This window comes from Aquarana catesbeiana, linkage group LG03, assembly GCF_042186555.1.
Source record: "Aquarana catesbeiana isolate 2022-GZ linkage group LG03, ASM4218655v1, whole genome shotgun sequence".
NCBI lineage: Eukaryota > Metazoa > Chordata > Amphibia > Anura > Ranidae > Aquarana > Aquarana catesbeiana.
Genome location: NC_133326.1, coordinates 566,328,650 through 566,345,694, shown reverse-complemented (window position 1 = coordinate 566,345,694; position 17,045 = coordinate 566,328,650). Strand labels below are relative to the sequence as shown.

Sequence of the window (17,045 nt, the reverse complement as noted above, 5' to 3'; positions counted from 1 at the left end):
TTGCACTGTGTCACCTTTTGAATATAATACGCACTATTACCTGTTATGCATTAGTATATTTATTGGTATTTTAACTTTATTACTCATACACTGCTTCTGCACTTGGCACTTTATTTATGCCCACTAGTTTGATATTGTTTTTTGAAACACAACCAGTTCATGCAGTCTCCCATTAGGGACCTTTATGCATACTGCAACCTTTAGCAGCAGTGTCAGTCTATTATTGGATTAGGGCAGCACCATATCTTTTACTGAGTTTTCTGTTAGCATAGGGTCGATTGGGACCCTATTCGGTGCAAGCAGCTTTTCCATCCCTTCATATACCCACACATAATAGCGCGGGAATAACTATTTTTCATTCCTATATTGTACGTTCATATATAAGTCTCTACCCTCAAGGAGCTTACATTCTAAGTGCTAACCACTTAGACACATTGTGATTGTATTTCTGACCAACGTCTGTGGTCTATAACCACCATAAAGGATGACTGTACTTATAAAATAAAATAATAATAAAGTTATCCTTGTCTTGGATTTTATATAATAAAAAGGTATGGCTTTAAAAAAAATTATACTGTTGCTATTCATTTTGACATGCAGTGGCGGCTGGTGAGTTCTTCTTTTGGGGGGGGCGGCAAACAAACAACAACCCCCCCCCCCCCCGGTGGCACAGCGGCAATGAAACAGAACCCTCCGTGGGCGGTCCGGCACTTACCTGCTCATGTCCTCTCATGGAGTGCGGGCAGCGGCCGCGGCGGCTCTGGTGTCCACTCCTCCGCCGTGTATCTCCTCTTCCGCCAAAGAGCTAGGTATCTAATAGGATTGCCTGACGCTTTGGCCAATCGGGAAACAGGTCTCACAGACTTGCCTCCTGATTGGCAGGGAGGAACTTTAGTGTGATAATAGCGAAAATTAATTCGCTTATTGTCACACAACTGGCTGGGCACGGAGTGCAATGCTCTACGCTCTGAGCCGACCCTTTTTTGAACCCTATTAAAGCCTCTGGCTCTAATCAGGTGCTTCAAAAAAACACCCCGCCACATTGGAATCCATGGCCTGGCGCCACTGATATGTATAGAGGACGCGGCGCCCATGCGCACTCTATGGACGGGTCGCCACTGGTGACATGTCAGGAATTTAAAGGGAACTTGTGGGGACAAATACTGTATATATGGAACTTCCATTACTTGTGCATTGTTTTTAACACTGCAGGCTGTAGGGCAGTCAGTGTTTCTGGTTGTTGATTCTGATCTGAAATAAGTATGTTAGGAGTTCACACTATTTAGACTTTTGGGTCAATGGATGCTTATTCCTAGGTAGCTAAGGCAGGATCAGGATAGCGGCTCCAGAGTTTAAACTGTTAAAAAAGAAATTAAACAAATGCAGCTCCTGTAATTTTGCCCTCATATGTTAACACATGGCTGATTAGAATATATTTTAATATGACCATCATTTTCCTGCCTGTTAAGGAAAATTTAAAAATAGTTATAAACAAATCATTTTCTGCCTTTTCTATGAATTCACACTTGTTAAGCTATAATATTGTGCTAAGACCTGCAAGACTGTCGGCTTATTAAAGTTAATTATTTAGGGACGGTTTAAGGGAAAGAGACTGAATAGAAAGCGCTTTGTTGAAGGAGTCTGCGACATTACTACCAGTGGGAAATTTCATCTGAACTCAAGAGATGCGGAGGTGAGAATTAAATGAAAATCAGAATCTGGGATAATTTCACCGATTGAGTGATAGAGTACAGTCCTAAAAGACATAAGTCAACCTAAAGATAGTCTCAAGTGGGCAACCCCCCTTCCCTATTAAATCAGCAGTGCTTCTATAACCAGCATCTCAAAACAGGTCATGGATTGAGGCTGTCCTGCAGGCTGCCAGCACCATGTGACCGTTCGGTGCCTTAAGGACAGAGGAGCAAAGAGAGAGTTGATGCAATGAGCCATGGCATTAAATAGACAGCATTTTGTGCCTGGGAGCTTGTAACCCTTTCACTGGCACAACAACCATCAGCACAAACACTGGTATGAGGTATTGGTTGTACGTTTGCTCAGTTTTGGTGGCACACAGCAGGGTTTGCACTGGCTGGACCCATTGTAGGGGACCTGTCTAATGCATTTACCTGTGGGTGCCTCCGCTGTGTGGCAGTCTTCTCATGTTTAATGTGAGAGCTGACTGGTTTCTTCCCGTTGGACCCCCAACTGGCACTGAAAGGCTCCTTAAATGCATTGAAAAAGCTGCCTAGCTTTGCCAGTGTTTTGTAAAAGCTTGCTGTACATACTATATAAGCTGAAATTGGTGTGAACAATGCCTAAGACAGAACAGGTCAGCAATAGTTGGCAGAGGTTAGAACCTGACCCTTCCATATCTAAAACATAAAAGGAAACTACTTATACACTTTAAGCTTACCCCGTTTTTCGGTATAAATTTTATATTCGTTATTCATTATCTATTAGCCGTGATGGACGAATGGGTCTAGCTGTATCTGAGTTCATTTGATTTCACCTGTTTTAAATTATCTGCATCAATCCACCCTTCAATTTACAGAATCCAGCTTGGTATTTTTTTCCAATATCATCAATGTAAGTGGCTTAAGGGCCATTTAGCCACTCATGTTTGTGTCAGCTGAGCATTAGTTTGGAAAAATGGGGTGGGTGTAGCAGCGTTCTTAAGTAAGTATTGGTTTTATCCAAATGACTTATTGCAGAATAACAAATTAAACCTACATTATAAATTATCTTTGGGATAGTATTTTCTTTAATGTGCAGCTTCAGGCAGCAAGCAGTGTCAATCAGTAACCTGCTCATGCAATTCAGGTACACAGTGCAGATGTGCGATCTATATGCACTGTAATAACAAAGATAAAGCTGTAAAGAAGGAGACAGTATAGTCCACCTTTTGCATAAAATTAAATAAACGCACTCACATTAATAAAAGAAAAAATGTGCATTTATTAAATTTTTACATTGAAGCCTGCAGATCCTTGCATCTGAAATTAGTGCATCACAGGTGCATTGCACAGGCTTCTGCATTTTTGTGTGTCCAGCAGCAAGCATCGCAGGTAATTGCTGGCCGTGTGGACAGCCGCAGATAGCTGCGGATGCCAGAGACCTGTCATTGAAGTGTAAAGGGCTTTGCGGTCATGGCTAGCCACTTACAGGTGGCAGAAACATGTCATTTGCACTGGTGCTGGTCCCCTGTGTGAATTCTGCCTTAATCCAAGCCTCAGGTCTGTTTTAGATGTGTGAACCTTCTGTTATAGGTCTGGAGATAGTAACCAGTGGACTATAAGTGTGGTGACATCACTGCACTTGTGCTCCATTGAGATCTGCAAATCCCTCTGTGATGGTCAAAGGGTCTTGTAGTCTTTCTGTACACAGATCCCCATGAATGGATAACATGGCTGTGCAGACGAAGCCACTCACAGCCAATATAAAGCTTCAAGAAGAAGCACCTTGCAATTCAGGTGGGGGTGGGGATGGGGGCAGCTTGAGGGTTGTGGACAGTGATGCCAACCTCCCAAAGTGAAATTTACTGACACGACACAAAAAATTACTAACAGCCATTTATTTTGCTGAGACGACACATACAATTTACTGACAGATACTTTTTTTTTTTACTGACACAAAAAATTACATAAAATGACAATTTTCAGTGCAAATGTTAATATTTACACTACAGACATGTAGCTAGTATGATTTGCAATGTGTGTACGGTATACCAAAAGGCAAAAAACATATTTCTCCTTTTTCATGAAGGCCAGGTTAATATAACCTAACACAATGTTTTCTCTTACATCAGAGTCCACAGAGCTCCCCTTTACATCGCAGTCCACAAGGTGCCCCCTTACATCAGAGTCCACAGAGTTCCCCTTTACATCACAGTCCACAAGGTGCCCCCTTACATCAGAGTCCACAGAGTTTCCCTTTACATCACAGTCCGGAAAGTTCTCCCTTACATCAGAGATCCCCTTTACATCAAAGTCCACAGAGTTTCCCTTTACATCACAGTCTGCAAGGTGCTCCCTTACATCAGAGTCCACAGAGTTTCCCTTTACATCACAGTCCGGAAAGTTCTCCCTTACATCAGAGATCCCCTTTACATCAGAGTCTGCAGGGTTCCCCCTTACAGTGTACAGTGACCCTGACCCTAATGTAAAGGGGAACTCTTGTGTAAGGGGGAGCATTGCAGACCATGATATAAGGGGGGATGCTGCTGTAAGGGGAACTCTAAAGTAAGGTGGTCTCTGGTCACCAGAGCCCCCCTTACATGAGAGTCAGCAGCATTCTTCCTTACATCGTGTTCCGCAGCGTTTCCCCTTTTCATCAGAGTTCCCACTTATATCAGGGTCAGCCAATGCTGTCAGTGTCAGTGGTGTCTAGTCTATGCAGTACACAGAGGTGCTCTCTGTACATATCCAAGCCCTCCCCCCAGTGTATAGCTCCCCCTTACCTGCCAAACCCTGTCAATATCCCCTTGGTGGGGTCACAGTCAGGCCCCTTTTGTCCCTAGTATACCCGTTCCTTTAGGCGGCACTGAAGCTGTCATGTTCCCGGGCCCCATGCTCGGCTCTCTTTCTCATCTCTGGGCAGTGTTGGGGGGACGTCGGGCAGTGTGTGGCAGGAGAGTGGGGCATGTGCAGTTCCGAAGCTGGCCCGTGGCCATATTTTTTTATGGGCAGCCGCTGTTCGTAACGGAAATTTACGGACAGTGTAAAAATCACACAATTTTTACAAACTGTCTGTAAATTTATGGACTGTTGACAACCCTGGTGGGGAAATGTTACTGTGTTTTCAATTACACCCTAATTATGGATGTAACATTAAACATGGTCTCAAAGGTAAACTGAGATTTTAAGTATATTTTGGAAATTAAACATAAAGGTCTGCTGCAATGACATGTACCTCTGTGCCTGTACAATGACATTACTAGCCTCTGGAGGTGTCTTTCATAGGTCCTAGCTGTCTTTCAGCACCTCAGAACACCATATTTTCCTTAATCTACCTAATGCAGCCGTTTACAGCTAAAGGAGGTAAGATCTGTCTAGAACAGGATGGCTGAACAAAGATGGTGAGAGAGAAAAGCCGATGAAGGCATTGTCAGGGGAGCTCTGTTATCTCTGTGAGAGGTAAGAAATACCTGCATGTTTAAATATATACAAATAGTGCAGCACTACCAATATTTTACACCAACAATCATCCTCATGTATTAATCATTCCTAATTGGCAATAACAAAATAAACATGAAGAAATGATGTCCATCAATCTCTGTGTGCTTCTTTCAAGTCCACCACAAATTATTATTGGCGATTTTTTAATTGCCGATTAGGAATGCTTAACACACAGGGATGATATATATTGCTGTATAATATTGGAAGCGCTGCACTATGTGTATATATTTGAACTTGTTGGTATGGGGACACATATTAGTGTGAGCCAGCTACTATAAAATCTCATAAGAAAATTAGGTGAAGGATGGCAGCGCCGGGGTATTTTCACTATATATTCTTTTTTAAATATCTGGAAGTGTTAGGTCATGTTTACTGTGTCTCTGAAAAGCATTCCGCAGTCGGATTTGTTTTTTAGAGGCATTTGATAAGCCTTTTTAAATCCTGTAAATGATGCGCTACCATGCCGCAGTGGCATGCATTGCACGTGGTTGTGGGACGGTTGCAGCACTACCCCATGCACTTAGTGTTACTAAACCCAGGACCCTGCATTCACTATATCTGGTCTCCCACAGTACACAGATCATGGAAATGCAATCATTTTAGTAAATATTAACTTCTAAATACCTTTTCTCATCAGCAGTATATAGCAGTCTTATGACTTCTATCAGTGTTTGGTTAAAGCTTGTAGGAGGAGTTTTTACACTGCACTAGCTGTTCTTTCAGGATCCAGGACCCCTGACCCTCTGTTTGGACAATGTTGATTGGCCCTGTGCTGATCACATGCACCCTCCCAAGAAAAATAAAAACTCTCTAGCAATACACACCAAACCGAGCATGTGCAGCCTGATTCCAGTAACTCTCTCTTATCCGGACCTGTTCTGGAGTCAGTGGAAGAAGAGGAGGATCTGAGCATACAGGATCAAACAGCCTTTCTGCACAATGCAGAGGATTAACCCCTTAGATTCCACGGTGAGTATAACAAGCATGCTTTACTGCATATACAGACTGATTTTACTGTTGTGGGTTTAGTAACACTTTAAATGGATTGCGTGGTAATGCCTGCCAAATACAGCAGGGGGTTTAATTCTTGATGCAATATATGTACACCCCCATCCGCTGCCTTTGCAGTTTTTAGGGGGCAGCGGTTGGTAGAGAGCAAAAATGCAGAGTTACCATGTGTTTTTATCACCCCCACAACCGCAAATGTAAACAAGCCCTTACATTTACACTATACTTAGCATTCCTAACTTAGCATGCTTGTAGGTAACGTTAAAATAATATTTTTTTATTTAAAAATATTATAAATAACAAAAAATGGAAATAAAAAATAAAATAAAATATACTTACCTACATGCATGGAATAACCATGAAAAATATATCTAGGTCCACTCTAAGTTCGGTTGGCCGATTTCCAGGGCCCCTGATAACACTTCTCAGCCAATATCATAAACACCATCTTTCTGTTAATATGGCCTGTACAGTACTTTGAGTCCTATGGGAGAAAAGCACATTATATGTGTTTGTTGATGTTCCCTCATGTGACTGTAATCTCTTTTACAGACATTTCTACCGTGGGGCTCTGCTAGCTTGTCTGACAGTAAATGTATTAGGAGTTGCTGAAGAAAAATGGCTTAGCTCTTCTCAGAGATGGATTCTCTGTAACAAACGGCCTTGATGACAACACGGCATAAGAGACGATACACAGGGTGGAGAGCAACCACAGATGACTGTCTTTTTGTGTCATTGTCATCATGTTAAGTGATCCTACTACTGCCTGATGTAAATAAACAAGAACTCTCAATGAAACGAGGATAAAAGATTTATACTTCGCCGGAAGGAATTCCACTCTGATCCTTGTGTGACCCTGGGTGAAAGTAACACTGGAGTTCACAATCCAAATCCAATCTGATTGTACAGTCTCTCTACAATTTGACTTGAATCTGCCTTTTGCGGTCTATTTACATTAGAGTAGGGGTGGGAAAAGCAGCAAAAGTAGCCAAAAAGGTGTATTGCAGTGTAAGAAATGCTGGTAGGAGGAGCGTGCAGAGTGACAGATGAGATGAAAAGTGTGCTGACTCTCCTTTGCCCAGTCACAGGGTGACCTGTAAATGAAAGCGAAACAGCTGCAGAGAAAGATCTAGAAATGGTAAGCACGTTCACAAATAATAGATAATCGGAATAGATAAACGGAAGCCATGCTACATGAAACAAGACATGCCGCTCAGTCAAACACACCACCACACTACAATTTCTAGATCTCTCTCTGCAGCTGTTTGACTTTCATTTACAGGTCACCCTGTGACTGCACCCCGAGCCCACCCTTTTTTAAGCCAATTAGAGCCTCAGGCTCTAATCATGTGCTTTAAAGAAAAACATTGAAGTCCATGCGTCTGGCACCTTGCATGTAGATTAGGGACCGGTGCCTTGCCGAGATAGTTCCCCCGGCGGATAAGGACCCTCCTGTACTGCGCATGCGCTGCGCTTGCGCAGTACGAACGACTATGAAGCCGCCGAAAGACTCCAAAGTTGAATAGATGATCATCAGCTCCAGTCCAGGTTCAAGCCCCACCATCCAAGTGGACATAGAGTTTGAATAAAACTACGAGCGAAGCGAGCGAAGCGAGGCCGTGCCCGAAGCGTGGTGAGCAAAGAGAGCCCACGAGGGGCCCTGTTACAGGCGCTGTGTACAGCTGACTCTCAGCTGTTCAGCTTCGGTTATTTTCGGCGGCTTGTACTGCGCAAGCGCTGTGCCTGTGCAGTACAGGGGGGTCCTTATCCGCCGGGGGGAACTTTCTCGGCAGAACACCGGGCGCATGGATTGGGGGGTGGGTGCCCATGCACCCTGTATGGATGGACCGCCACTGCTTTTGGATATTGTTTATTGCATATGGAGGTCTCCTGGGAATTACTGTTTGTGGGCAGCTTGAGTATTCACAGCTACCACTGCTCACCTGTCAAAAATGAATGTTGTATTGTAGCAGAGCAAGATCAGCTGACAACAGTTGTGCTTCTCCCCTGTCAGTTAGATATAGGTTAATTATTACATATTGGTGCAGGCTGCTGTTCTGTATTTTTTTCTCTTACATGTTGTGCTTCCACAAGGGAACAGCTTAAAACCTTCTCACACATTTCTTGCCATTACCCATAGGAAAGCAAGTGCTGTACATTTTCTTGTAGTCACCCTGAACTGATCCATCACCCCCTCCCCCAACTGTATAGACTGTAAGGTGACAGAGAAGGTAGAGGGGTGTGACGACCAGAGTGGGGTGGGGGTGGCTGAGGTGTCAGCTGCTTACAGAAGAATTATATATATATGTTTAATATGTACATTCTGGGAGAGAGAGAGAGGAGAGAGATGTTTAGTATTCTTTTGCTCTGTTCTTTCTCAGCACTTAGTACTGTAAAGCTGGAAAAGGAAATATTCTATACCAGTATCTGTACTTTTCTGATTTATTCCTTCCCTTCCTAAATTGTATCTATTAACCACCTTCTATCCTTTCTTCTCCCCTTCCATACTTCTCTGATCTCATTATCTGCATTTCTATACTACCTTTCTTTCTTCAATATCCTTCTAATTATCTATCTATCTATCTATCTATCTATCTATCTATCTATCTATCTATCTATCTACTTATCTATCCTTTTGTCTATCTCTCCATTTACCATCTTTCCTCCTTTCTATTATCTGTCTACACAGCTAAATTTACAAACATAATGCATCATACAGAAATCTTGTGATGTGCAACACTTTCAACCATCAACAACATAGTAGAAAATACACTAATGAACACATATCTTTTTATTCTTGGTTGCAGTGAATAAACCAGAAATGTCCAGAATGAGCATGTGCTGGTTCAGCAGTGACAGAGTTAAAAAGAGGGTGTGTACTGTCACTTTTTCTGCAGATCTGTATTTGTGGCTTTGTCTATCTATCTATCTATCTATCTATCTATCTATCTATCTATCTATCTATCTATCTATCTATCTATCTATCTATCTATCTATCTATCTATCTATCTATCTTCCAGTGATCCTTGTCCCCCTGGCTGTCTTATCATGCAGTGACATGTGGTAGATGAGTAAGTGTCATGCAGCCAGCTTTGCCTTTGGCTTGTGTTACAGTATCAGGCTAAAAATAGAGGCCCAGCATTATACTTTATTTACATTGTATTCTTCCAGTGTCTGGCTGGCATGTTTCCATACATTCAGGAGGTGGCCTGTTACATAGTTACAATGCAGACAGCTGCCAGCAGTTCACACAAGTGGATGTAGAATAAAAGGAGAATTACAGGTCATTTGGTATCTAAGTAAGCAAATGAGTTTATTTGAGCAGGGCCCAACCCGCAGCACCCATCCCTTTAACAATCAAATGGCTCTTAGAATTAGAGAATTGGGCCCCTTTCACACAGATCGGGTCCACCTGTCAATTTTTCAGGAGGATCCGAACGGACCATCCGTTGTTCTCTATGGAGTGGCGGATGTCCACGGACATGTCCACCCTCTGACATCCGATTCGATCCTGTCCGCTAAAAACAGATGCATGGGGGATCTGTTCCCCATCCGCCTGGCAAATCAGATTGGATGACAGTCTGTTGGACACAGACAGGCACTCTGTTTTGATCCAACAGCCCATAGAGGACAGCAGGATGTGTCTGTGTTTGCTTTGCATCAGCAGGGCAGACACAGACCTGTCACCAACCTGATCAGTGAGGAGATCCCCTGCTGAGCAGGCGGATCCACTGGTGGACTCCACCAGTGTGAAAAGGGCCTTAGAGTAGAATTAGAGACCAAATTTCTTTTTCATTTTGAGGGAGGGTTATAACCCCTGTCATTTTTTTTTTTTTTTTTTACATCTGTGTCCCATTGAGGAGATATTCCTTTACTTCTTGTCCCATCGCCAAAACTAGAAGTGAGAGGAAATCCCCCCAAAGTGAGGGAATCCCTGGTTATCACTACAACCAGTGTCCCCATTGGAAGCTTTTCCCTCTATTCTGCTTCTGGTGACAGCCCAAAATCTTTTTTTTTTCTTTCACGCTAAGTGATAAAGGTAAACAGGACAAATAGTGAGAGTAAATTAGAGGGACACAGACAGCAGTAAAAACCTGACAGGTGTCCTAATCTCTCTCCATTCGATCTAAAAATGAAATATAAATTGCCTTTAGTTATACTTATTTATTAATGTATACTGACTGGGCAAACAGGCATCCAGTTACAATGCAGAAAGCCTGAGTTTTGTTTTCTAAGCTTGAGGGAGGAAGCAGTATTAGTAAACAATGACACAACAGGAATCTTCTGTAAAATAGTCATAAGACAAGACTAATTTTTAACCATCAGTGACCTACAGGTCTGCAGTTCTGCTAGTGTCTCTATTACTATAGCCTGAATAGTAAGAACAGTATTCTGTGTCCAGTGCTGGCCATACAGTTTACAAATTCCACCCATTTCCTGAAGAACCAACTGAAATTCACTTCATGTGTGGTTCTGTTGCCACCCGGCATCTTTAAATTGAAAAATCGAAGTAGCCAGATGAAAAATTTTCAGTCGTGACAAATAGAATACAATAAGAGCAGCAGGAGATTTGTCCATCCGTGCTTTATAGTGTGTTTGGAAAAATCTGTTGGATTTTTTATTATTCAGCCCAGAGACCGAACAAAAAAAGTTTTAGATTGTATGGCCAGCTGAAAACTTTTCACTGTAACATCTATTAAGCTTGAGATATGCCTGATACCGAGATCAGGCATATCTCAAGCTTAATAGATGTTACAGTGAAAAGTTTTCAGCTGGCCATACAATCTAAAACTTTTTTTGTTCGGTCTCTGGGCTGAACTTCTGAGACGCAGCATACGCAGACTTCCAGCGGACCAGCATAGCCATATGTAATAAATTGACGCAGCATACGCAGACTCCCAGCGGACCAGCATAGCCATATGTAATAAATTGACGCAGCATACGCAGACTCCCAGCGGACCAGCATAGCCATATGTAATAAATTGACGCAGCATACGCAGACTCCCAGCGGACCAGGATAGCCACATGTAATAAATTACATGTCACTGCCATACCCTGGGTATATGTGTGATATGGGTGTGAAGGTAAAGTAGGTGAATGCTGCTGGGGTCAACTGGTCAGCAAATGTAGGGTAATGTATTTCTATAATTTGACAAGGTACAGCAAGTAGATGCTGACTATAGATAATGCCTGAACAAAGATGGCCAGGTTCTCTGAGGGAGAAAGGAAGATGAAGGTATTGCCTGGGAAAGGGATACTGTGATTTCTTCAAGAGATAATAAACACATGTAAAGCTGGCTATACATGGATCGAAGTTTGGCCAGTTCAGCAGGGACCAGCCGGATTTCGATCCATGTATGGGCAGGCTGATTGTACCCAAGTTGATCCATCGATCGATTTGGGTGCAACGAGTCTGTCAGATTTTTCTACATGTGATTACTGCCACCAGCTATAGCCACTAGCAGTAATCATTGCATTCTGTTGGCCAGGAAGGCTCCCTGAGACCCCCCCGCTGGCAGAATACAATAGGGAAGAAGAATTCCCCCATCAACACTAAAGCCAGGTACACACTACAGTTCCGGTCGGAGCCGCTGTACTAATCATGCAAGGTTAGTTCAGCGATCTCCCCCACTGTGCTGCTGTGTTTTAATAGGGGGATGGCCCCCCTGCCAGAACACTCCGATCAGCGCTCTCTGCTATTGACCGAACAACCGGCCTCTGTCGGACAGATCAACACACATACAGGCCGAATGTCAAACAAATCAGGGTAGTTTACTACCTCTTTAAACCAGTGTGCATGGACCCAATCGCTTAACTTAACATGGGAATATGTTATGGCTTGGTCTGCTTTTATGGTGCACTGTAGTGTTATTTATCAATTTTTATACTGTACAAGGTTGCAATGTAGGTAAAATTACGGTACATGTTAATCTTATAATTAAAACGGCACGTAGCATGCACCTTTCAATATTTTCTTGAGTGCCTCAGGAACCCAACACCTAGCAATCTAATATGCAAATAATGACTTCAGGTAGGAAAGTCGAGGGCTAGCTTACTCCTACTTACCTTACTTCTTACTTCTCCTCACTATTGGTGACAGAGGCTGTCCAAAGGACCGACAGCAATACTCTATTTTCTTGCTTGATTTTTTTTTTTTTTTGCAGTTGCTACTCAAGGAAAAAACATAGAACGTCAGCTATCGTATGAGGATGTTTTCATTCTTACTGCTGGTGTGTAAATGCAGAACTTAAAAATAAGGATGTGACTGTTTTACGTAGCCTTAAAATCAGTTCTAAATATACAGAGCAATGAAACAGATGTTTTCTTTTTTTAATAATGTAAACTAAGGAGAACAGATTGAATTTTTTTTTCTGTTATTTCAGTCACAGAGATTTTTTTTTTTTACTGTGTCTCTAATTTTAAGACTTGTTGCTAAATATGTGCAGCATTAAGGGAAGTAGAATGCAATGCATGATTTCCGTTGTATCATAGCTCTAAGGACAGATATGGACAGATATGGGGTCAGAATCCACAAACAGTCTGTGAGCAAGGACATACACACAACTCTGGAATCCAGAACTATAGTCAGGAGGGAGGGAAGGGAAGTGTGTGTGGGGGGTGTGAATACGCTGGTTGTCACAGCCTGTGTTACATCACTCCCTTGAAGCAGATGTGGGGACGATGGAAGATAAAACATCACTGTCTAGTAAGAAGGTGGGTGCCAATGCTGACAATGTCATTGTTAAGACTGTGAGACTAATTGCTTGCTGTATATTTGGGTCCTGGATATGGTTATTTGTTTCGGTGATAGTTGGCAGATGGGCTAGCTTGACAGTAATTGTGTAGTTGTTCAAAAACTGTAAGTCCCAGTACGCCCAGCCAGGTTCCATAGCAACTTGATAACACTATGGATACTTGTCATGTTTCTATGATTTTCAGGGAGTTATACCCTAGGCAGATACAGTATAAAAGACAAATCAATTTATTTTTTGTAATAAAATAAATAAATAAGTGTATTTTTTAAATATAGGCGGTGTAAGTACCTGAATTCGACATGTAATCAGCTTCTTGCAGCCCCTGTACAGAAGAGCTGATGGACAGAGAGGCAGAAGAGAGAAGAAGCCAATTATATTATGTGCTTACAAGAAGCATGCTGATAGGAGGAGGGAGCCGAGTGACAGGGAGCTGAGCTCATGACTATGCTATTTCTCCTTTTACTGTCTAGTCACAGGTTGGAAGGGGTCCAGGACCACCTGGGATCAGAGAAAGTGGGATGAAAAAGGATGGCCATCAGATTGAGGAGGAAAAGGTATTTTGGAGGAAATCTTTAGATAAGGGGTGGGCAATTAATTTTCCCAAGGGGCCACATGAGAAACTGGAACTGTTGTGGAGGGCCGAACTTAATTCTGCTCAGTAATAGTTTGGACCTAAAATGGTCTGTAAGTATGTAAACATATAGAAAACAAACACCTGATACTAGTAATAATAGACACAATTGCTCATGAAATAGGTCTCTTCACAATGGGCGGTCAATAGGTGGTAAAAATGGGTGGCTAAGCCATGGTTTTATCACCTCTCAGCCACCCACCTGAACTGTAAAATAACAGCCAGCCAGGGCTGTTCACATGCTGCAGCTACAGCATTTTGAACTCAGGCTGCAGCAGATTTAGACAAGCGGTACCACTTGTCAAAGTCTCTCATTGAGTTCCATAGGACTGCACTGCAACCGTGTTCAATGCGTGTGATTGCAGCCCGGTAGTGCAGAATTATAGGCTTAGATCAGGCGGAGAGAAGGCAATATAACACCTCCTCGCTGCCTGTCAAATGCCCTCTGAAAAGCACTGTGACTGGAAGGAGAGAGCCAGGTGCACAGCTCCTGGGGTTTGCAGCGTGAGGGCGCTAACACAAGAAGAACTTGGCCAGATAGCAGAGTGGCGGGAGAGTGTCAGGATATCTCCTAGGCAATTCTCTCCCACCAGAACCGAGCCTTCCCACTGTACCGATCAGCTCCTCAGGCTCTCTCCTTCCAGTTCATGCAGCTCTCCACACGGATATCTGTCAGCGTGTCTCTCTAAAGCCTCGTACACACGCTTAGATTTTCAGACAACCAAACGTTAGTTTTTTGTGGCATGCTAGTCTTATGTAGAAAGTGAAGAGGTTACTCACCATATGAAAATTTTCGTACGACAGAATACAACGTCAGAAGTGATATAATGGGGGTTATTTACGAAAGGCAAATCCACTTTGCACTACAAATGCAAACTACAAGTGCAAAGTGCACTTGAAATTGCACTAAAAGTGCGCTTGGAAGTGCAGTCGCTGTAAATCCGAGGGGGACATGCAAGGAAAATAAAGAACAGCATTTTATCTTGCACATGATTGGATAATAAAATCATCAGAGCTTCCCCTCAGTTCAGATCTTCCCCTCAGATTTACAGCGACTGCACTTCCAAGTGCACTTTCAGTGCAATTTCAAGTGCACTTTGCACTTGTAGTTTGCATTTGTAGTGCAAAGTGGATTTGCCTTTCGTAAATAACCCCCAATGTGTTGAATAGTTTTGTATGTATTCTTTCGTTTCTGAGCATGCGTAGTCTTGCTCTTACCATTTTTTTCGTACGAAAACCATACTAATGAAACAAAAATCGGACGTTGAGTTCATATCCGACAAAAAAGTTATAGTCTGCACATCCAGCTTTTGTCTGACGAAAAAGCGAAATCGGCTGTCGAAAGCACCGTACTAATGATCCAAAAATCGTCAGACAGCTCGTTGTACGAATTTTTCCATCCGATTTTCGTATCGTGTGTATGAGCCTTTAGACTCTAAATGAGGAACCTGGCAGGCTCAAAGAGGCATTCTGACAGTAGAGGCATCGAGGGCTGGATAGGGACAGCCAAAGGGCGGAATGTGGCCCTAGGGCCACAATTTGCCCAGATCTGCTCCAGATGGTGAATATTGTAGCAAAACTTGGTTTTATCTTGTAACACTAGATTGAATTATTACCACGTGCTAATGTTGGTTGAATATCTACCTGCATTACTTTGTATTTTCTATATCTGCCTGGAGTTTAATTTTTTGGATTTTTTGTGACTACGTCACTTGCTAAAAAAATGAATTTTTTTATATATTTTCCTAGATTTCAGAGTTGTAATGGAAAAGCTTAAATGTGTATGTCACCTCCTCATGATGGTTTTCTGAATGATCCTAATTCTGAACCTGCAGAAATAGACACCAATGTGTTCCCAGGTTCCAAGCACCACTCTCTCTAGTTCTTGTAGCAGTATGTATCTCAGCACAGAATCATGTGACAAGAGTCTGCAATCCCACTGAGCATGTAGAATAATTGCAGAAGCTTATATAAATCTCAGGTATATTGAATGGACCTCCTGATACCAGCATAGTTGCATTTATTCCAGGATAGCACTAAAGGAACATTGAATGATTTTCAAGTATTATCAAATGCTCCCATTTTTTTTTTTTTTTTACAAAGAATGCATTCTAAGCAGTCTAGTTAATGTTCCCTGGTACATACATTTCTAAATCTGCCCATAGATGGATTTTTTTTTTTTTAGTTAAGCCAGCACAAGTGAGGTAGATAGAGGAATCCTCCCCGCTGAGACATTGTATTCTGACAACGAGACTCTCTACTATCAGAGTATACTGATCAGAGGCTGCAGCCACTGATCGAGAAACATTTTCCAGTATTCCTGTTTAACAGAAATCGATCATTAGATCAACTTCTGTGGAGTGGGAGCAGCCACATAGGGATCTAAATTTGTATAAACATCAAAAGAAAATGCCACATACACACGACCGGACTTCCCGACAGAAAAAGTCCAATGGGAGCTTTTGGTCAGACATTCCGACTGTGTGTATGCCCCATCGGACTTTTTCTATCGGCATTTCTGACAGACTCAGATATAGAACATGTTCTAAATCTTTCCGTCGGAAATGCCGATGGAGTTTAGCCCACTGGCAAGTCTGCTCGTGTGTACGCGGCAAAAGAAGGTGCCAGCAACAGTCGGTTAATTGGCTTGAGCCCCTGTTCACACCGGAATGACTTGTCATGCGATTTGACCACAAGTCGCATTCTATTGTCGGCAATGGCACTGTTCGAATTTGTGCGATGCTGACTTTGCGGTGCCTCATCGATTTAAAAAAAGTAGTTCCTGCACTAATTTTGGAGAATTCAGGTGTGACTTGCATAGAAATCTGTGCATGAAGCCACACAGATGTCTTCCAAGTTGCAAGGACATGTGGCTTTAAAATTGTGCAATTTCAGATGAAGTTGCACGATTTCAAAGCCACATTCAATGTGAATGAAGGTTAAGGACAAAGGGCGAGGCAGCATATAGCAGGTAAGGGTGACACCATAGGACCCTGTGAGGGAAAGGCGTCACCCTGGAATTGGAAAGCAGGACCAGTGATGGGAAGGACGGGACAGTGTAGAACTGGAGGAAAGTTAAAGTTGGATACAGGAAGAGGAGAAATAACAAGTATGTCTTTTAATCAGCACTCGAACTTGCCTAAGGGCTCGCTCACACTGGAACATGGTTCGGGTAAACCTGCCTTTCATGCGTGTTTCCCATACAGCGTTTAAAATGCACTGGGTGTGCCATCTGCTGCGGATGTCAAATAAATCCTAACAACACACCAAAGGCAGATCGCAAATGCAGTGCGTTTGGCTGCATGGGATCCCAGTAACCATGCATGGCATTTTTTAAAAGTAGTACGTGTACTACTTTTAGTGCTATTCAGTGCGATTTCAACCTATTCAAATGTATAGCCTGAAAATTGCACCACACAGAGTCACAAAGGAATCGCAGAGGAATGCATTCCTAAACTCCTAAACCTAAAACCCCGT

At 42.6% G+C, this 17,045-nt stretch overlaps 1 protein-coding gene across 3 annotated transcripts in view; it reads left to right on the top strand.

Moving 5' to 3' along the window:
* DGKI (diacylglycerol kinase iota) overlaps positions 1-17,045 on the top strand; it is a 466,380-nt gene that overhangs the window by 50,217 nt on the left and 399,118 nt on the right. The window contains exon 1 of one of the 3 annotated variants that reach the window (XM_073621822.1): positions 12,741-12,896. The exons of 1 other annotated variant lie outside the window; for it this stretch is intronic. In XM_073621822.1, coding sequence (XP_073477923.1) covers positions 12,853-12,896 — 44 coding nt within the window. In that variant the 5' untranslated portion in view covers positions 12,741-12,852. Of the gene's footprint in view, positions 1-12,740; positions 12,897-17,045 lie in introns of those variants that run through there. One more of the 3 variants, XM_073621821.1, reaches the window with a different exon arrangement.